This window comes from Rhipicephalus microplus, chromosome 5 (assembly GCF_043290135.1).
Source record: "Rhipicephalus microplus isolate Deutch F79 chromosome 5, USDA_Rmic, whole genome shotgun sequence".
Lineage (NCBI taxonomy): Eukaryota > Metazoa > Arthropoda > Arachnida > Ixodida > Ixodidae > Rhipicephalus > Rhipicephalus microplus.
This window is the reverse complement of record NC_134704.1, coordinates 124149103-124170940: the sequence shown is the minus strand read 5'-3', so window position 1 is coordinate 124170940 and position 21838 is coordinate 124149103. Positions and strand designations below refer to the sequence as shown.

The window sequence follows — 21838 nt, the reverse complement described above, 5'->3', positions numbered from 1 at the left end:
TCAGGTTCTTTGTAGGTTTCGGTGCGGGCAGTTAGATATATTATCTTTACCTTTCTGTTTCGTTTTGTTACAGATATTTCTTTGCGGTTTTTCAGTGCTTTTGTTTTTTTGTTTTTCTCTTACTCATGTTCTGCTCTTTGTGCCATATGGTTTTTATCACATGGTTACTGTCTCCTCTCTATATTTTTGAGCTCTGCGCAAAAAACTCAGTTGGAAGTTAGCGCTCGTGTCTTTCGTGTCCTTCTTGTCTCTGTGTCGTCGTTTTGTTCTCGCGCTATAACTATTGTCATGCCATACCAACTAGCCCAAGCTGCCGCACTTCTGTGTACACACCTGGATAAAACATATTACAGACTATAGCTGGCTGGCAAGCATGACTGGTCTTTACACGCTTCAACAGCGAGAGAAAAAACTGTTGAATGAGTTGACGCGGTAAAATTTCATGCAGATATGCAGCCACCATTCAGTGAGATGCATGCACTTACAGAAGAAAGAGAGGAGAGAGGGGAATGATAATAGTTGTTGGGGTCTAACATCCCAAAACCACAATATGATTATGACGGACGATGTAGAAGAGGGCTTCGGGAAATTTTGACCGATTGGGACGCTTTAATAGCGTGCACCTAAATCTAAGTGCACGGAACTCAAACATTTTTATCTCCCCCCAGAAAAGGAGGCCGTGCAGCAGGGATTCAATCCTGTGGCATCCGAGTAGGCAGTCGAGCATGATACACACTAAACAAGCGCGGTGAGTTTGGGAAAAGTGGCAAGCGATATGCGCCTAAGATGACATGTCCGACCTGGTTGGGGTCAATCTGGTAGTGGTGCCTCTTGGCAAAAAGCTTGGCCATCGAGAGGGCGATGGTGAAAGAGACGATGGCAATCACAAATCCGTTCAGAATGAGCTTCGCCATGAGATCGACACGGGGCACCGAAGGCGTGGGGAACCTGCAAAAGGAAAGTAATAAATTGAAAAGAACGGCTTAGTGCCAGCCGTGAATAGAGAAAACCACAGAAATACTATAGTAATCGAATACTATGCACGATAGCAGGACATACGCCAGTTATTTATTGATTTTATTGCACCACAGATCCTCCTTATCAGAGTCTTTACACTATCACAAAATTTAGCTGACAGTAATACGCCACACGGACGAATCAGCGTGCATGCCAAAGAGTCACAGCATTCGATTTTTGTTACACAGTCCTGAGAGACGAATAGTATTCATAATCTAGTGCCTCTCTGCTTTGCACACCTCTGTCACAGGCTTTCTAAACGTCCAGTTTTGATGTACTGATAGCAAGCTATATTACCGGAGAACGTGTCCCTGCTTTCGCTCGAACATCACGACATCGACACAAGCTGTGAGAATCTTGTGGTGTGTACACATCATGGGATACCGTCTCGATAGAAGAACGCATCCTAACATAAAACACAACGGCTGTTTATTAACATGATAGCAGCGGCGGCGCAAGTAAGCCGACGCTGCGCTCGAGCAGTTAGAGAAGCATTTGGATGAAACCGAGCTTGGAAGCTTGAGTTTTATAGCCACCAGCGGTGACATAAGCCTCCGGTTAAGCTGTGGTACAGCTGTCCCTTGTGGGAAGCGTGCTGCAGCGAGTGGCCGTGTCACACCGGACTAACAAGCGACGAGACTGAGGCTGCGCAGGTTTGCGTGCAGTGGTCATCACAACATGAAAAACGAAAATGACTTACGTTTGAGGATTCGTGGTGTTTTTTGTACCATGCTTTTGGAGACATGTACTGAAGCCAATTTAGGCGTCCGCCACAGCCATTATTAGAGACATCACATTCTGCAGCGTGCGATAAGTGACAGTGCGAAATAAGTCGTGGCAGACATGGAATCTAGTGTCAGCGCTGTTTTTACGTCGTGTGGCGTTCTCGAGTCATTCGCAGGAAAGGCGGCATATGTTTTTTCCAGAGCCTGTTTTCCTAAGAATGACGCCACAGTTTTGATCTACGCTTTTCGCATTGTATTATTTGCAACGTCTAAAAATTACGTAACTGATTACAGCCACAATAACAGGAATTTCGTTAGTCCGAGTAGATTTAGGAAGGAAAGGAAAAAAAACGAAAAAGAGACAGAGAATACTCACCCTGTAGGCACAAATCCTATAACTCGTACTCCATACGCAGTATCGAACTCGAAGACATAGCTGATTGTAGTTGCAAGAATTATCTGAAAAGACGGGACAGTTGCGGAGACCATTTAGATCATCGATATAGAAAAGTCAATAATCAGTTAACCAGTTAGCGCTATTATTTCAACATACTTCACATTTCGGCCAATATACAAAAGGCTAGCTGCCCATTCAAGACAAACTGCATCAACCGGTAAGTCAGACGATAGTACTAAAAATATAAACAAAACTAAATTCAACGTGGCATACATAAAGAATGACTAATTCACAATACACAAAACAATTAGTAACATGTATTGAAGTAAAAAGGAAATAAACATAAACATATCAAAATTCTTGAGATCCCTCACAAATGCTTCAATTTACGCTACACACTTTGGACGTCAATTTAAACTAAGCAGACCATCCGTATGCACCTGGTAGTAATTTTGCATCCACAAGTGCGCAGCAAACTTCAGTTGTCCATGAATTCTTGAGGCATGTTGTAGAACAAGTCTCAAGGTGCCGTTTGCCTGAGATGACTTGAAGGCGTATGTCATCTTTTTCTTCCTTCTCAGTTAACTATGCCAAAATAAGTATTCCGTAGCAGCAACTCCGCAGATCGAATGTTACTCAGCAAAGACAAGATTACCGTCAGCACATCTTAAAGACCAGTACAATCAACCCTATTTATAAACTGCACGAGTCATTCAAGGTTAGACCACGTTAGCCATCCCGCCATGAGGTGAAGTGCTTACCACAATAAGGTCGATAGGTACGGGCATCTTGAGCTTGGACTTGAAGCGAGCGTTGACGCACTCGTGCACCACCGCGCACACAAGCATGGCCGTCATCGATATGGCAAGGGTGACCAGGTTGGTCTGGTGAAGGTTCTGAATCACGTCACGGATCACCTGCACGCGCGGTCATCGAGAGATCATGATTTAAACCCAGATTATTTATCGCTTTTACGTGACGGGCATACTCATATAGGCGACGGTTTCACGTCGTAATCACACAACTCCAAGCAAACGATAAGCCGATTAGCTAGAAGGCCAGAGATGTCAGTTCAGTGATTTTCTGTTTGTGTAATCCGTGCCGCCGTATAAGTTAGTTTACTTTCGCGTTTTCTTAAATTATGCCTTTAGAGAACACGAAATATCCAGAAAGAAAATTTGTACATGGCACTGAAAACTACACAGAAATATTGGTTTGCATACTCTCTAAACAGCGGTGCAACGAATTTACAAGGCCTAGCATTAGTACTTTCAAACTCTTTACGGATAATATTACCTTCTATTATTGATCTTAAAATGGTCGTAAGGTGAAATACAAGGTGTGGTCCTTGCGTAGATGTCATCAATACGTTTATGAATACTGTTTAATATTCCTTAAGAAAGAGGCAACGAATGCTTGGCAAGCAGCTATAATGTTGAGAAATCTTTAGCCCATAGCAGTCCGAGTACAAGTGGCCTTTTAATCCAGAATATAATCGTCGACATTACCTATAATCAACGTGCTAGTCATCATTCTGTGGTTTGGAGCACAGCAAATTATTCTAAATCTACGAATTTTAGCGGTCGCAAATATGCCCGCCTTTCCAGGCACGCTAACATTCAGGACTGCCAAGTTATGCGATTTCGTCCTCCGATACGATGCCCTGAACATGTTGCACTGAAAATGCGTAACATTACAGTGACTACTAGCCTCAAAAGGTCTGTACCAGCAGCTCTGTCTGTATACAGGCAAGTGAACTCACGTAGACGCTTTGGAATATTCCGCTGTAGCGTCGCACGCGGATGTCGAAGAGCCCCTTTGTCTGGGACACCACAACCTGGACGGCCGCGCCCGTGGTGAAACCAGACACCATAGGCTCGGACATGAAGATGGACAGAATGCCGAGGTGGAGCATACCCATCAGCAGCTGCATAGTTAAAGCAAAGTCAACGAAGAACGAAATCACGCTCGAGAATGGCGTAAGAAAATGATGAATCGATCAAACTCATGGAACCGATCTTCAAAAACTACCGATATGCAGACAATAAATCACAGAACAAGCAGCGGTCCGTCTATTTTTCCTTTGCCTTTTTGTCTGTATGCTAGTAGGCTCTTCAAGGTCTGCCCAACACGAAAATGATGTGCGATTCTGTTTAAGCGCCATGATAAAACATGGAGACTGTGGATAACTTATTAAACACTTTAGAACTGTTGTCTGCTACAAAGAACTGCATCTATGTCAAGCGTTGAATGACGCCTTTGTTCAATACATAGTATTGCGTGAGACGGGTATACGCCCGACTATCGGCGTTAATCTTTCCAAGAATGCGCGACTTATTTGCATTGTAACACGTAGCCCATCATTTTATTCCCAAATAGATAATTTAGGCAAGGACAGCTAAAGAACAATCATTCCCATATAGAGGTAAATGCAAGGGGAGTGCGTTAGAATCACCTTGCTTTCAATCACTTTCGCAGTCAACGCTAACCAACAGGGAAGAGGGTATCACTGACAGTTTACGATACTATTCGTCATAATATTTTTAAAGAGTGTGCTCAAAGTTCAATAACAACCTGTTCGTTACAACAACAAATTACGGAAATTAAGTCTTAAACATTGAAAACACGTATGACCCGCCGTGGTGGTTTAGTGCTAACGGTGCTCGATCGCTGACCCGTAGGTCATGGGATCGAATTCCCGCCAGGGCGGCCGCATTTTCGATGGAGACAAAAATGCTCCAGGCCCGTGTACTTCGATATAGAGGCGAGTTAAAAGCCCGAGGTGGTAAAAACTGCCGGAGCCCTCCTTTACGGCGTCTCTCTTAATCATACTGCTAAGTGGCAGTGGTATCGCCACCAAGCAGACGAAGCGAAGGACGACAGAAGATAGACCGGCACGAGCTTATCCCTTCGGCAGCGCTGCTTGCCGAATCAGTTAACACAGCCGTGTCTTTCCGGAACAATATAGGTATTTTGTGATGCTAAATCACATTGATTATTATAATTAAAAAATAAGTGTGCGAATAAATGTAGTGGGATTCACGGGCAGATGTAGTTACATCTTTTGACCCCCATTTGAAATCCTCCATTCAAAGCGCTAACGAACTGTACGAACCTGCACCACGCCAACCACGACGGCCAGAGCGCCAAGGACTTCCATGCTCGTCGGTGGAGCATCGTCGCCCATGGCGTCGAGACCACGTTGTCCGAGAGCAACGCCGTCTAGCGTCGAGTTCGAGGCCGCCGCCTCGGCGCTCTCCCCGGGTATGATGGCGTTCATTTCAACGACTGTCGATGCCGATAGAAGGCTCACGACAGCGAACGTGCCTGTGCGATGCAGAAAGAGACGCGGTCACATGAATACACAAGGAACATCATGAGGCTGGGCCTTACACGTGGTCTTTAAGTTAGGTATTGAAACTTAAAATGACAAAATAGAGAGAACCGAAGTGTATTATTAGCTCTATGGCGTTTTTCTTTTTTCTTGAAGCACTTCATAAAAAAATGCAATATACATATGATGGTGTGCATGTCTCCTCACAATAGACCTGTGCTATTCATGAGGGGGGGGTTCTTAAATGAAAAGAAGATAAATGTGAGCCCCGTAACTGTCTCTCAGTGGGAGGACACCTCAACAGTAGCTCACGAGGGATGGGTTAATAAGAAATTGAAAGTATAGGGAGGAATAAAAGGTATGGAGACAGAGAGAGGAGCAGGAGGAGAGAGAGAGGCGTATGGACAGCCACATATGGAAGTAAGGAGAAGATAGAAAAGATGGACACGGTCGCAGAAGTCCGAGGACGGGACACCATTCGGTGAGAGCTCTTGTCGGCGTCAGGAGATGGCGTAGGGCGAGCCAGTCGGGCAGAGCTGCGCTGTTGTCGGAGATCGCGGGGGCACAACCAGTCGGCACGAAATCACCAGTCAGCACAACCAGTCGGGCACGAAAGCAAGACCCCTTCATTCGTGGCTAGAATGCCTGATCACGTATGCAACTGGTGTCATCTCATTTGCAAATAGTATAATCTGTACTTTTATATAAAGCAGAATACAAGTATATCTCACTCTGGCTAAGTAGCTTATAAATGAGAGACATATGCTACTAAACTACGTGTGGCAGTTCTAGATCAAAGAAATAATTATTAATTAATATTTTTTATTATCTGGTAATATGACTGATTAATTATTTTATGAATGAATCAATCATAGGCTCAAGTGCACTGTTTAAATGTGCACCAGAAAAATAAACAAGAAAACACTAAATCAAGTATAAAAAGATCGCCCCATCAACGCATTCCGAACATATATACAGGCATAAAACAGTCAAAGAAAAAAAATGCAATTTGAGAGATAAATACACTTGCCCATGCATTTGTTTTGCCACCTTAAAACAAGTGTCATTGCAATAAGTATAGCTAAATGTCTGCCCTAGATATCTCTGGTATGCCTCGAGTAATGCGCGACCTCGCGCTGTTGTTGAATCTGTACACTCACCGACAGAGACGTGCTTCGAGGTGCCCATGAAGAAGTAGATGATGGCCGGGAAGGCGGACACGTAGAGGCCGTTGATGGCGCCGGCAGCGGCCAGCACGCCGTACGCGAGCCCTGTCGATGGGACGTCGTTCGATTGCTTCGCCGACAGAACAAAACACCCCCATCACTCGAGCGAGCCCATTTTTCAAGGTTGGCGCTGTTACATCCCTCATTGTTTACCGAGTCGGGTAAACTGTCAGTTAAACTACAGAACCTTGAGCTGTTGCAATATGTAGCCTATAGAGAGAGCATATCTAGCGGCAATATTCAATCACGAAGACTTCAGTGGTAGTAGTAGTAGTAGTAGTAGTAGTAGTAGTAGTAGTAGTAGTAGTATTAATAATAATATATATTATTATTATTGTTATATTATTATTATTATTACTCTTATTATATTATTATTATTATTATTATTATTATTATTATTATTATTATTATTATTATTTATAAATCAAGTGATTATACATCAGAAAGATTCAACATACCTCGTAGCAAATGCCGCACGATCATGTAGTACAACAAATACAGCAATTAGACTAATCCGAGTAAGTCACATTACAGAAGCAATTAACTTCGCCACCACACTCATCTTTTCTAAACAGCACACGGAGATTGCAGGTCATCAAATGATAAGCATTTAGAGATGAAGAAAGCATCACGTGACTGCGTTTTTACACCCGGGCGTAAGACATGTTATAGTTACACTAGTTATACAAAAAGAGAAAGCAATGCTTGCGCGGGGTCCCTACCCTGGGGTATGTGCATGATGCTGACCGTGAAACCAGCCATGATGTCCTTGACAAGGAAGTCGCGCACGCGGTAGCGTGGCAACCACTGTAGCACGGGCAGCAGAGAGTAGAGCACGCTTAGCGGTGTGCAGGCGCACGAGCTGAGAAACTTGCGCTTGACCTGTGTGGAGTCCAGCAGGTGTAAAGGTATACACAATGCACGAGTGCCGGAGAGTGTAGTACATCGTTTGGAGACCACGATAGCACATGGTAAGCACGTAGCCCCATGAATGTCCTCGTCACATTCCTTCAACTGCGACGAAATGCCTGTGTCCAAGTCCTTACAGAGTACGGGGAGTTCTATTTTAGATTCTTAGATCAAACACGAGCGTCATAGTACCTCAAGACTGATAATGTTTCTAATTATGCGGATAGTTTCAAGCAATGTTTACTTGCAGATCCACTGTGGTAGATTATCAGGCAAGGCGTCGCCCTGCTAAGCTCCGGTACCCGGCTTAGTCATAGTACTCTGAGCTATGTTTCTTTTTAACCGCAGCATCGTACACTGCAGTGGCTTGATTGATTGATTGACATGTGGGGTTTAACGTCCCAAAACTACCATATGATTATGAGAGACGCCGTAGTGCAGGGCAACGGAAATTTCAACCACCTGGGGTTCCTTTATGTGCACCCAAATGTGAGTACACTGCTGTGTACTCACATTTAGAACCTTATAGAATTGACATTACAGTGCAGTAAGTTTGTCCGTATGCACAAAATCTAACGGTTTTATGTTCAAGGTGAAGCTCTCAGCGACACAAACAAACAAGAGTTCTACTGCTCAACGACAGGGGCAGAGTTACGATGAAAATTAGTAAATTAGTCAAGGGTATCTCTGATAAAGTAGAACGTATTGACCGTGCTCTAAGGCGCTCGATATAGCGCTCAAGTGCCCTGAATTTACCCACCTTCTGCGAGAGGGACGCGTCCGCACTGTCATTGCCGTAGTTTTTGACCAGCTCTTCTTGGTTCATGGCTTGCCGGTGGATGCGAATGCGGGGCTTCGAGCCATCCAAGTTGTTGTTGTTGGAGCTGCCGTTTTCCTGCGAGTAGGCGTAGCAATGTACGTGACCATCAACAATCGAGACCGAGAGAAAAAAGCCAAGGCAAGCAAAAAAAGAAAATGGTCCCGTGTGTAAACCGCGTCTTCAGCCAAGGTTTACGGCCCTCTGACACATGCTTTTTTTATGTGCTATGCAGCTGTATAGATGAGTGCGACCACAATGATACGCTTAGTACAGTGCACCTTGCCATTCGTAACCGCGATTGCACCGCAAAGCTAACCAGCCCTCACACGAGGTACAACGAACGAGTCTTACTGTGGCACTTTCGAACAAATGCTGCATTTTTATTCGATAGGGCCGATTTTATGTTCCAGCAGCACCTCTGCATTGTGATACACATTTTACAGTTTTTCTTTAATTGCCATACAAAATTTTACGCGGCCTTTATTCTTGATTTACGCGTCTTTTAACGGCGCTAGCACTTTGGTGTCTTTATGCGTTGATGTATTCCCAGGTGGGTTAGCTTTGTCTTTCGTTTAACTGCCAGATCTTAGAGGCCATCTAGAAAGAGGCGCTTGATTTAGATCTGCTTCGCCAGGTGCTGCAGCGAACCCAACTGCTCGCAACAAAACGACCTGGTCTTTCAAATGACATTCAAATATTTTGAATTATTAGGGTTTTCCTAGCAGTCAAGTTGGCGTCATCTTAACACTACGCTGTCATATGATACGTCTTCTGTATAACTTAATTTAAAGCAGAACCATCGGGTACGTACCAATGTTAGTTTGAAAAGACAATTTTTTTTTAATATTTGGCAAACAGAAAGTGCTTGACTGGAAGTTCTGGAGTGTTCATCGGTGCTCGTGCCACCACAAAACGCAATTATTTATGTTTACTTGTAAGGATCATCGTCATTATCTCTCGCGCATGCGCGCATACACACTGGCTCCACCAATGGGCGGCCACGCGTTCACATTGTTGGACGGGCTTCAACCTCGTCTGCAGACAGGAAAGATTGAATAGGGTGCCTGGTTTTTCTGGACATCATGTAGACAGGTACGAAACGCCACAGGAAAAAAATCGGAAACCGTGGCGTGGATACTTACGTCACACCGACCTATTATTCATAATTTCAAGAATGAATACTTACCAGTTTACGATGAACTCCGAAAGATGATTCAGTGCTTAATGAGAAGAACTGAAACGCTCTTTTTTTACATGCTGATGCAGCGCTAAATACTGAACAGTAGAAGTTATTCTGCATTATTTAAAACAACTATAGATCCACCCCCTAAACAACAACAACCACAAAAAAAAAGGCGCTAACTCAGACTCACCCAAGAAATAGATTTTGCTGTCAGGACTAACCCACCAAATTTTTCCCCAACCGGACTCACTCGAAATCGAACTCACCGACATATCACTCAGCCGCACTCACCCAGAGTGAGCCTGACAGCTTGAACCGAGTCTGGGTGATTCGAGTCGCGAGTCCATTAGCGTAAAATTACCTTTTTGACCCCGGCGTCAATGCTCTTTAACGATAATATGCCAAATGATCGGCGCTCATCAACGATACGCCTTCTGATCTCATCAACGATACCCATCCGATACCCTTCCGATACCCATCAACGATACGCCTTCTGATCTAGTACATTTATTTACGTGCTATCAGTGGCCTCAATTCAGTAAAGACATAATAAATACGCGACTTACACGAGATGTATTGACACCAAGAACTTTAAGTTAATGAGCTTGCGTCGGAGGAGGCTGTACGAGTGAGATGCCAAGAATTATGGGTACAAAAAGTTTGAGAGATCGATGTCGGACTTGAAATCCTACACTTTCATGCACTACCACTTTTCCAGCAAACGTCAACCGGACATTTTGCGGGTTGTGGATGTAGAACAGTGCGGCTATCATGTACAGACCACCTGAAAGTGACAAAAATTGTGCATTTCAGCACCATGTATGTACGAATGCTGTATGCTGAATGCAGTATTTAATTATGTTGAACCGAAATTACCAGCCGTCTTAGAATTCGTTCCATGTACAATATGGTGAGTAGAGTGCGTTATCTTCTTCAGTCACTTGACATTTAATGGTCTTAGGGTTTTCAAGCGTCCCGGGTCAAGCGGCCAAAATATCAAACAAGGTAGTATGTCAAACGGCCAATATGTCAAATGGTCCTCCATAATTTTGTCTGCATTAATTCTCACATAAGAGCAACTTATGGGATTGTGTTTGCTTAGCAGAGGTCTGGCATTTATATTGGCCACTATGTGTCAGAATCCTTTTTTTATAATAGGCATTACCCATCAAAAGCGAAAAAAAAACTGTTCTTCACAATATGAACGCATCGTAACTAATACGCTTATATCCACACAGCTCCTCTCCACGTTCTCATACTGCTTATTTAATTTTGCGTGTACCAACTTTCTGAGTGGTCCTTAGCGTCGACGTCATCTTTTTGTTGTCCTCATCAGCAGTCGAAAAGGTGACGAAGAAACACTCATGTTGGGCGCAAATGAACGGCGCGTCGAGTCGTATGGCTCTTAGCACGACGTCACTCATTGAGGCGTGAAGTCAATTAGCGCGCTCACGTCGCATGACTGCAGTTCTTAACGCGTACATTGTTGTGCAACAACGTAGCAACACTACAAGTCCCACTCTGACGCTACAGATTGCACTTACGTACGCTAGAGCAACTGCCAAAGCTGAAACTGCTCGAGGAGAAACAAGGGTTAATGCAACGCCGACTAAATTTCATGGCCGAAAGGCTGCCGCAGTGACGTCAGAGGGTGGGGGCCCAGTTACGCTGCGAACGTGGCGGAAAGCCTGTGTTTCGTTCACGTTTTAGGAGAACAACCGCTCCCGCTCTCGCAGCTGCTGCGGCTAGATTGGGCCGAATAAAAGATGTGGAAAAAAAAAAAGTCTTACTGAGCACGCTCAGTTGGGCAACTGGGCCCCCAACCTCTGACGTCACTGCGGTAGCCTTTCGGCCTTGAAATTTAGTCGGCGTTGGTTATTGGCGACTATGAGTTAGGGAAACCCGTGGCATGCCAGAGAGGTTTAAGAAAGGGAATAATTTCGGTCCTTCCATTTGTGTGCCACCAATATACAAAGAAATCCAATACAGTTTCTTGTAATTAAAGCCTGAAACCCAATTGAGTTTCCCTTAATTAGTCCCTCGGCGTTGAAAGAGTAATTATCCGGTATGGTAATTATAACCAGGCACAAACGCCTTTCTGGGTCGATCACCCTATCGGCCGATTTAACCATGTAGATTAACGCCGGTACCCACCATGCGCACCTGACTTCGATTAAGCCCGATTAGAGTCACGTTTATCAAAAAGGCTCCTTTTTGCAGCTACCGTAAAGGAGGCAATTACGATCGAGAATTTCGATTAGATCAAAAAGTGAACGGGACACCACTGAGGCAATTTTTCGTTCGAGGTCCCGTTTATCGGTTGGACACAACAGAATGAACCCAACCAGCGAATAGATAGGCCAGGGAAAGCGTACGGGATGTGAATAGTTGTCTTTAACTAGAGTGTAGCAGTTGTAGAGCAAATTTAGACGAACGAAAGCGGACAAAAAATCACGCTTGCCATCGGTGGGATTTACACCTGCTAATTTCTAATTACGCGTCCGACGCTTCACCGATTGAGCTATACGTACGCGAAAGATATTGCGCCATCCACTTCGTTGGGTATTTTTGTGCATGTAAGGTCTCGAGGTGTTGAAAAATGTCCTCGCAGCTTGATGGTGGAAGAGATAGATAGATAGATAGATATAGATAGATAAATAGAAAATAGATAGATAGATAGATAGATAGATAGATAGATAGATAGATAGATAGATAGATAGATAGATAGATAGATAGATAGATAGATAGATAGATAGATAGATAGATAGATAGATAGATAGATATGTGGGGTTTAACGTCCCAAAACCACCATATAGATTATGAGAGACGCCGTAGAGGAGCATTGATTGATTGATATGTGGGGTTTAACGTCCCAAAACCACCATATAATTATGAGAGACGCCGTAGTGAAGGGCTCCGGAAATTTCGACCACCTGGGGTTCTTTAACGTGCACCCAAATCTGAGTACACGGGCCTACAACATTTCCGCCTCCATCGGAAATGCTGCCGCCGCAACCGGGATTCGATCCCGCGACCTGCGGGTCAGCAGCCGAGTACCTTAGTCACTAGACCACCACGACGGGGCGATGGTGAAAGGGGGAAAAGGCTAAGGAAAAAAAAGAATATGACAAAATATCCCCGAAAACCTTTTGAAGAAAGATTGCCGAGATGAGCTGAAATAGTAGATATGTTTTCTTATAACATAAGCAAAACTGTCACAGCTTTTTTCGCCTAAGACGACCCTAACGCGAAACCCGGTGTTTTTATTTTTAATTCCCAGTCGATCACGTATTCATCAGCTCTTTCGATCCGGCTGCCAGTTCTAGATTCTCAATACACATCTTAACTTGAACACAAGCCATTTAATAAAAAAAAACGAGGCTAGCCCAGCTTTCCTGCTGCGTTGAGCTAAAGTAATATGAATTTAATGTTTAAGAATATTCCTATCAACTTACATTTTATTCTTAGTGCCACCGCGGCATTTGCTGCTGCAATGCGATTCGATTTGCAAAAAAATATATATATTTTGTATAAGCCGTCTATTTGCAACCTTTCAAGATGGGTGTAACATTTGCATTTGACACTTTTAGCCCTTACAAGCAGAATGCATTGACCTTTGAGGCAGGTCCGAGACGTGCGTGTATCCGAGCATCATGCGATCGGATGGACTCCCGTTGGACAACAATGGATTTGAAGGTTTGCTTTATATACTCAAATACGAATGCTTTAGCACGTGCCATCGGGCTAGTAAGTGCCAGTAGATCACACATCGATCAGCCCTTCCAAGCTGGCTGCCGATTCCAGATTCTCAAACAACATCATGATCTGAACATACGCCATTTAAAGCGAAATCTTGAGGCTAACCTACGCCCACTCGAGCTCAACTAATGTGAATGCAGTGTCTCTCAAAAGCCATGTCGACTTATTTTATTCTTAGTGCCACCGTACCACTTGCCACACCAATGCTACTCACTTAAAGAAAAAGAAAGCAAAAAAAAAACGCCCATTTTTGTACGAGTGCCAACATTAGAACTTTTCAGGGATACAAGGGCGTGTAGATGACATTTTTAGCGCTAACAGGCATAAAACACTGGCCTTTCTGGCAAGTCCGAGACATATATCTGTTCGAGCAATTAAGTGATCGAATGTACGTAGAAAATGACGGAAGCAAATATTTGCCTTATACAGTCACATACGAATGCCTTTGCACGTACTGTCGGGCTCACAATCACGTTTACAAATTATTACTTTGTCGATAAAGTAAGTGACATAGACCAGTCAGAAAGACACGCTGCACAACCGTGAAATGCCGCATAGCATACGTTGAAAAAAAAATTTAATAACGTGCGGGTGTTCGGCAAAACTCAGCAACAGAAGATATATCTATGCTCAACGACGTGCCATCGCTACAAAAGTTACAATAAGCCGAACTTACGTTAGTTTTCGTGCCGCCAGAGCGACCGCTCTTTGGGAGAGTAACTTCGACGCCACCAGAATGATCACACGCTTCTTAATACGCGCACCCGTCCCTGTGCAAGACATGCCCTGAAAGTTAGTTTCCAGACGTTTTTTTTTTTACGTTAGCACCGTTTTATAAACAACCAAAGTTCACTAAACAGCCTTAACCATAGTTAGCATTACCTTGGACTGTACTGCCGAGTTAATTCCGTCTTGCTCAGTTGGTTTGGCCGACAGAACGCTAACTTCAGCCCCCGTCGCAGGAAATACAAAGAACGTTATAGCGACGCGTACGGAACGGACTGCCGGCAAGACAGTACAATAACAATTTCCTACACTAGCAACGCACAGCTGCCGTCGGCCAAAGAAACTCGGTCGCAAATGCAGGCAACTGTTGCGCGCGAAAGAGACAAGAAAACTCACGCCGCTCGCGTGGCATTCACGCAACAAAGGATCTGTGAACCCTGTCGAAGAAGAAGGATTCCGTTGTAGGTGGCGCTGCCAGTAACGCCTCGTCTTACGCGACGGCATGCCTGAAAGCAACCGCCTGTTGCGTTGAAAGTGGTATACGATCACAAAGAGAGAGAGAGAGAGAAAAGAGAGAACAGTTAAAAAAAGGCGTAACAGGTGCTGGCTTCGCTATAGCTATATCTCGCATCACTCATTAAAAAATAGAAGCCATAATTTTGTATTATGAGTAGAATAGCGCAGACGCACTTGTAACACTCTGACGATCAGCAAAAAATCGTCCTTGTCAAGTGTTTGTCGTTTTTGTGTAACGGTTATACAAATTCCGCTCTAAATGCAGCTCCACTTACTGTGAAAGCTGTCTGTGGCGTTGTTATTAGACTGTCTGCGAATGATACTTCGCGGAAGTTCGTAGCGCCGGTGATTAAGCGACTGTGCCAGGGAACAATCGCACGCTTTGCAAGGCCGTGGCGCCGTGTATCTCCCACGGCGTTGGTGTTAGTCGCACGCTTCAGGAGCGTTTTCAGCAATTTTAAGTTTGTTACAATGATAAACTGTGGAGTTTAACGTCCCAAAACCGCCATATGATTATGAGAGACGCCGTAGTGGAGGGCTCCGGAAATTCAGACCACCTGGGGTTCTTTAACGAGCACCTGAGTCTAGGCACACGGGCCTCAAGTATTTTCGCCTCCATCGAAAATGCGGCCACCGCAGCCGGGATTCGAACCAGTGACTTAGCAAGTTTTTGTTCATAATTGCTACCACTTTTCGATTATTTCTGTTAGTAATGGTATTTTAGACCTCGTTCATTTGAGTGGAAGCTTGGGCTAGTTGGTGCGTAGTCATATTTGCAAGGCACAGGGACCAGCTTACCCGAGAAATCATCGAAGCCGAAAAAATACACGTGCTAGGAGATAAATGCGTAAGCACATCATCGGTTGCTTTATCACAGGCTTAACGTGATTACCTGGCTGGGCTTTGAGGCAATAGAGGACCCGTCACACGTGCTGTTACGGGTGTGTAGAATAGGCTTGTTTTTTACCTTCATGCTCTGTAATCTTCCTTTTTAGACGTATAAATTCTTGCCACTCTGTGAAATACAGTTAGTTGGAAGTCAGCACTCTTTCTGTCTACCCTGTCCTTTTTTCCTTTGTTCGCGCGCTGAAACATCTTGCAAATATGACTCGTTCATTTGTTCTAACCCGGTTTTCAGCACCGCAAGCGTTGTTCTAGGATGGAATGCCATACTAATGAGGAAATACAATACCAACTGCCCGTACCCACACTGCGCCTGTATTAGGCCTGCTTTGAACCCATGATTTTGAGTTAGATCACGCCACATGAGATCTATGGCAGAAACATTTGGGCCCCTAAAGTGTAACACACTTAAAAAACAAGCAAAAGATCTGCCCTGAAAAAAAAAAAAACGAGTAGCTTGCGTAACGCTTTGATCCAGTGTTTAGGTCCAGAATTCGTTATCTAAAAGGGGCAACGAAAGTTTATTCTTGCAAATCGTGACCGCACTTGCGAATGCAAAAGGCGCGAATCATAATTCGAAAATTATTTTACCCATGAGACTACAAAGAACTGTCGGGCTTACCGTAGTAAAAGTTTTACCGCGCTTACGAGCGTTGTCGGGGACCTTCCCGCGGTACGGCCCCATAGTAGAGTACCAAGTACTCTAAGCTCTTAACTTGTCTTTCAGCCGACCTGGTATTGGTAGGCTGATGTGTCGATGCGCCAGCAGAAATGGCATTCCAACATATAAATATGCAAAATGTACATATTCATGTTTTATTTGTGTCTCTTGTTTACCTTGAAATATCTTTTGTGGTTGTGTTTGTGTGAACCATCGAATGTACATGTTCTTTCAACGCCATCTCATATCCATGTTCATGTAAATGACGTCTGTTTTGTCTTCATCGTTAGAGTATGTCTAAGAAGGAAATGTTCTGTTGAGCGTTATTGACGTTTGTGACAATAATTTTTTTTCTAAACAGAACAGTTGCTGTTCGAGCGAGTTGGTGTATCGGAGAGTTGCTTGTTGGGCAAGTTGACACGCTTAGTTAACTACAAATGAGGGCTTCATTTGTAGTTAACTGAGTTGGTGTTACATGACTTGAGTGTGTCATGGCTCCTTTCTTGTGAATAACTTCCACGTGACGTCATAGACGCACAGCATGTCGGCTTAGATGATGTCATGGCAGCGTGATCAAGCGGCAATTAAACCGCTTCTGTGTGACCAGTCGCTGGAACATTATCGGACCTCTGTGTATGCATACTGAAGGACCAGCATGCAGTGTATACTGATAACACTAACGCTACATCACATTGTTCCGGTTGCACCATGTTGTTGCTCGAACGTGGCTGTTCCGGTGACGTCACTGCAAGCCATCTATATTTGTCGCACTAGTGCATGCTCAAGTTCCAAGACAGGCTTGCGTCCGAATTATTTTGTTGCCGCGTTGCGATTCTTCTTTCTCATGTACACCTGCCCTATTCAAATGAATTAAAACGAAAGTTTTGAACAGTTTCTTTTTTCTTCTTTCATGAATGATGCCCGGATGTAACAGATATACACGGGTGCTCTTTAGCATGAACGTTGGAAAGGAGCCAGCGCCTGTCGTGACGTACCTTTGTTCTTATTTTCATCTTTTTGTTCATCGTTTAACAATCAGAACACCTTATGTCGTTTCAATGCTATCGTTGCTGCTGCGCAGGTGCACATGCGGCTCATACGATGCGTTTTCGCGATATCAATATGTCAACATCCGACACTATGTGACTGTACGAATAAACTGTTAATAACGTGGCATAATTTATATATTACGCGGTAACTACAAGGATAATTAAAGCGGGGCAAGTTGGTTTATGTGCACTGTGAGAGACAGCATTACTTGAAAGGACGCTAAAAGAAAATCTAAGGCTGAGCGCTAGTGACTCTTCATTCCAATACATCATTGATATGTGAGGTTTAACGTCCGAAAACCACCATATGATTATTAGAGACGCCGTAGTGGAGGGCTCCGGAAATTTAGACCACCTACGTGCACCTAAATTTGAGCACACGGGCCTACAGCATTTCCGCCTCTATCAAAACTGCCGGCATTTGGTCCCGCACAGCCGGCATTTGGTCCCGCGACCTGCGGGTCAGCAGCCGAGTACCTTAGCCACTAGACCACCGCGGCGGGCCGTTTATTCCAATACAATCACGATCTTGTCATTCACACTGCGAACAGGGCTTCTATATAAGCAAAATAGAAACGACGAAAAACCCTAGGATAAGTTCTGACATCCGTTCGAATTTTCAATGCTAGGTGCAATTTACTACGGAAGTCTCAAACGCAAACTTGTCTGCCGTGATCGCTCGCAAATTATTCTTCACAGTTAACAAAATGCACTTCTAAATATATACTACGCACGTGTAGCTCAGTTGTGCAAAGGATTAGTTCTAGCAACGGTGCGATGACGAAGCTAGTCGCAGAAGTCTCGGCCTATCAAGCCTATAGCCGCTACACAACGCCATGTGAATAGAGATGCGAAGTGCCAAAAAAAAAAAACGAAAAAATACGAAAAAGAAAACAATTTTTCGTCATTTTTTTTGGCGCAGTTGGAAAAATTGCGCCAAAATTTTCGTGGGTAAAACGTAGAGAAATAAAGCGTAGGCAACACCCAGCGTTGAACATGAAACCAAAATATCGCACCTGATACCAAAACACCAAAGGATGGCTGACCACTCGCCATCGACATCACATAAAGTGAGCTCCTCCAGCGTCAACTTATAGCTTGAGTCTACGTTGCTTCGTCGTTCGGGTGTGGTTTGGTTGGGGGCGGTTTCCGATGTTTTGGTTCTAGTTATTGTTCAGTTTTGACTTTCCCTCGTGCACTTCTGCGACCTGTGGCGGAAGCCCCCTTATAAAGCCACGTGCAAGCAGATTCTAAAATGGTTTACCTTATTCATGACGAGTGGATATACTTCACGGTCGAGAAGACCGGTGGCGAGAAACCGGGACTCGCTGTCTGTAACCACTGCGACAGCAGCTACGGATGTCCCAATGCGACATCTTAACATGATGAAGAAAGACAGATGAATACTAACTGCGAATAAAAGTTTGAACTTCATCTTTTTATCATCTTGATCAATTTTTCCAAAGTCGAAGCCACGACGAAATAAACCTTTCAGCGTTCTTTTTTTCTGGCTGCCATAACAACTCTAGGACGACGCAACCATTCAAAGAGAGCTGAATGAGTTCGCGGTGACGCTTCTGGCTGCCTTCGATCTGTTAAATGCCACATTTGTTTGTGAAAACAGAAACTCTTTCATTTCTGTTATTTATTAACGAGAGCTATTGATTAGGACACAAGGCAATAAACTATTACCACATGGCAATAAAATATTGCCATATGCTAAAGAAAACTGTTTTTTTTTTCATTTCTTTTCAAAATTTTGAAAAACATAAAAAACAGCGTTTTTTTCGATTGGTCAAAATTTCTGCAAATTTAGCATCTATACGTTTAATGGCAGGTGGCTCAGGAATGCCGTTTCTCGTTGTTCTACCACGCGCTGCAGGACCCACGATTTTTCGCGGCCAAATGGACAAACGTGAAAAGAAGTATACGGATCTTTTTCGTCTGTGTACTGCTTTTGCCGTCTAAAGGTGAGCCATCTGGGCATTTCGCAAACATACTCCATCAGAAAAAATGCCCGCGAAGCCAATTCTATCAAACAATGCTCTCGACAGCAGACGGCTCGTCACAAGACGGCGCAGACGGCGATTTCGACAAGCGCTTCTCTGGTCTGTAGCCTATTTTGCGTAAGCATCTTAGCTGTTACGCCGCAGTTATTTTCTTTCTGTAAATTGCTACAAGAATTAATAACGTCATGAAAAATCGTAAATAGGCACCGACACAACCGTTTTCATGCGTATGCGTCAGCCGTAACTTTGTTTAATTGTTAGAGATGTAATACACAATAGTTTACTGGGCCAATATGGCGTCACTGAAATGCGTTCGTAAAATAGGCTATACTTATCTCACGGGAGTACATTACGACAGCCGGACGTCTCGACTTCCATCGACGAACTGTGTTTCTACTTCGTGCGAAGCGCAGCAGCGGAATTTCAGGTCACCTTCACATGCGGAACAATCACGTGACTTGAGTGGAAACGTCATTTATGACGTCACTGGCAGATCGCTCTCGACTCTGGTTGTGGCAGTAGAGAGTGAGAAGCGGGAGGCGGAACAACGCAAGTTTGTTGCCCGCAGTACCATGGGCCAATCAGTGGCCATGATTGCGCTACAGCAGGCCGAACCACTCCATTTCGTCCAGAGTTTACAGTGATGGTATGAAGGCCATATATACAGTGCGTCAAGTCGCACGAATCCACCGCTTGTGACGGCATCCGCAAGTCCTGATATAGGAGTTGTTAGACTTGCTTAGTCCTAGCACTTGCGGCTTCTTTTTTATAGTTGCGCTTTAGCTTTCGTTTCTTACAGAAGAATGGCTGCGTGTGGGTCTTGTGACCTGATTTCAATCAGTCAGTTTAAAGCAATTGAGGTAGTAAAGTGAAACTGCTGAAGTTTTGAAAACTCTCGTTCAGCTACAAAGCGGCTGTAAGCCGCAGATGGCTGAAATATTGAGACTTGAGAATCCATGTACTAACAATCAATCCCATGGTGGCTGCAGTGCCCTGCTTTTGAATTCCCAGAAACACTAGCGCCATATTTACCTCTATTGAACTAATATGAAACTCTGTGGAAACGGGTTGACAGAAACGAGGCTTCGCTTTTATGTCGGCGTAGCAGGCGAGATGCACTGTCGTCAGCAGAAGCGCCCACCGAGTGAGCTTGAAGGATCAATTCACGCACGCTTCGTTTGACTGAAGCCGCTGAAGCGCAATCCTGCTTTTTAAATGCGAATGCATTTCTTAGTCGGGCTATGTCTGGCATCCGGTATTGTCCGCGGCGGTGTCCGCACGCCGACGGGTGTTATCTCTCCGATTGCACTGCCTCTCCCATAGCAACAGCTGCGGGTGCGCGCGCTTATTCTCGCCCCTATCAGCCGGAAAATCTGGTGCGAAAGTATAGGAGAAGGTAGGCACAGTGCTTCGCTACTCCTTTCGCCGTTCGCTCTCTCCACCCTGCGACCCACTCTCCAATTCACTCGTGCCTCACTATCTACCATTCGCTGGCTGGGCGCGTGTCAGGAACATCAGGAAATGTGTGCTCGAGACGTCGCTGTGAAACGCCGAGCTGAGAACACTGGCGCCCCGCTCTCCCGTGCGCTCGCTCCACATTCTCGAACGTTCGCTGGCTGGGCACCTCTCAAGGCGATGACAGAGGTCGGCGAAGGCGAATGTCTGACGGCAACGGTACCTTATCTCGGCGCAAGAAATGCATTCAGATTTTCTCGCGATACCCTTCGGGGAGGTGAGGTCATTTTTTCCCTGGCGGAATCCTTGTTGCATATTTCAGCGTCAGCAACGGTCCGCCTCGGTGAAACAGTGGCTAGGGTGCTCAGCAGCTGACCCGAAGGTCACGGGTTCGATTCAAGCCGCGGTGTTCGCATTTCGACGGAGGCGATACGCTAGGGGACCACGTCAGTGCACGCTAAAGAACAGCAGATGGTAGAAATTTTCGGAGCCCTCCACTACGGCGTCTCTAATAACCACATCGCGGTTTCGTGACGCAAAACCCCCGATATTATTATTAGCATCAACAACGACGTTCATTGCGGCGCGCACGGAAGCAGCGATCGTTTATGCAAAAGGTAACGTTTTTTAAGACGCGCTCCATTGCCCTTTAGGAGCTTTGGAACACGTAACAACACTGTTTCAACGCGGCGAGATAAGTTGAGAAATGAATATTTGACCGTAGCTTTCGAGTTCTTCCGGCAGTAACTTATCTTTTAAATGCGAAGCAGCTCTTTGACTATCCTGTGTAAAGCTGTGCGTCCATGCGTCTGTACGAATAGACACCAGGAGAGAACGGACGCACGGAGGCTCCCCTCACCGCAGGTGTTGGTGCAGTGCGAAGTAGGTCACCCCGCAGTGCGCATTGACGCCACTCTCTCCCTCGCCTGGCACGCGCTCGCCGCAGCGAAGCTGCCGCCTCGCTCGATCACCCGCAACACCTGCCGCTATATCCACTCGCGAATCTTCCAGCGCTCACCACTGCACCAGCGTAAGCACCGTTTAACCTGTGACGCCACCCGTGCCTAAAGCTGCTGTTCCGCATCCCATCAGGGTTGCATTTGGGAAAATGTTAATTTTTTTTTGCAACAAGCAAACAGGACTACACCA

At 44.9% G+C, this 21838-nt stretch overlaps 1 protein-coding gene across 5 annotated transcripts in view; it reads right to left on the bottom strand.

Annotated features, from left to right (window-relative positions):
- The window catches only part of LOC142761612 (prestin-like), a 253597-nt gene that overhangs the window by 24010 nt on the left and 207749 nt on the right, over positions 1 to 21838 (bottom strand). For all 5 annotated transcript variants that reach the window (XM_075895902.1, XM_075895900.1, XM_075895899.1 and 2 more), the window contains exons 3-10: positions 8369 to 8503; positions 7422 to 7581; positions 6634 to 6744; positions 5255 to 5466; positions 3902 to 4066; positions 2901 to 3056; positions 2119 to 2201; positions 801 to 948 (exon numbers count right to left, since the gene is read on the bottom strand). In XM_075895902.1, coding sequence (XP_075752017.1) covers positions 801 to 948; positions 2119 to 2201; positions 2901 to 3056; positions 3902 to 4066; positions 5255 to 5466; positions 6634 to 6744; positions 7422 to 7581; positions 8369 to 8503 — 1170 coding nt within the window. The remainder of the gene's footprint in view (positions 1 to 800; positions 949 to 2118; positions 2202 to 2900; positions 3057 to 3901; positions 4067 to 5254; positions 5467 to 6633; positions 6745 to 7421; positions 7582 to 8368; positions 8504 to 21838) is intronic.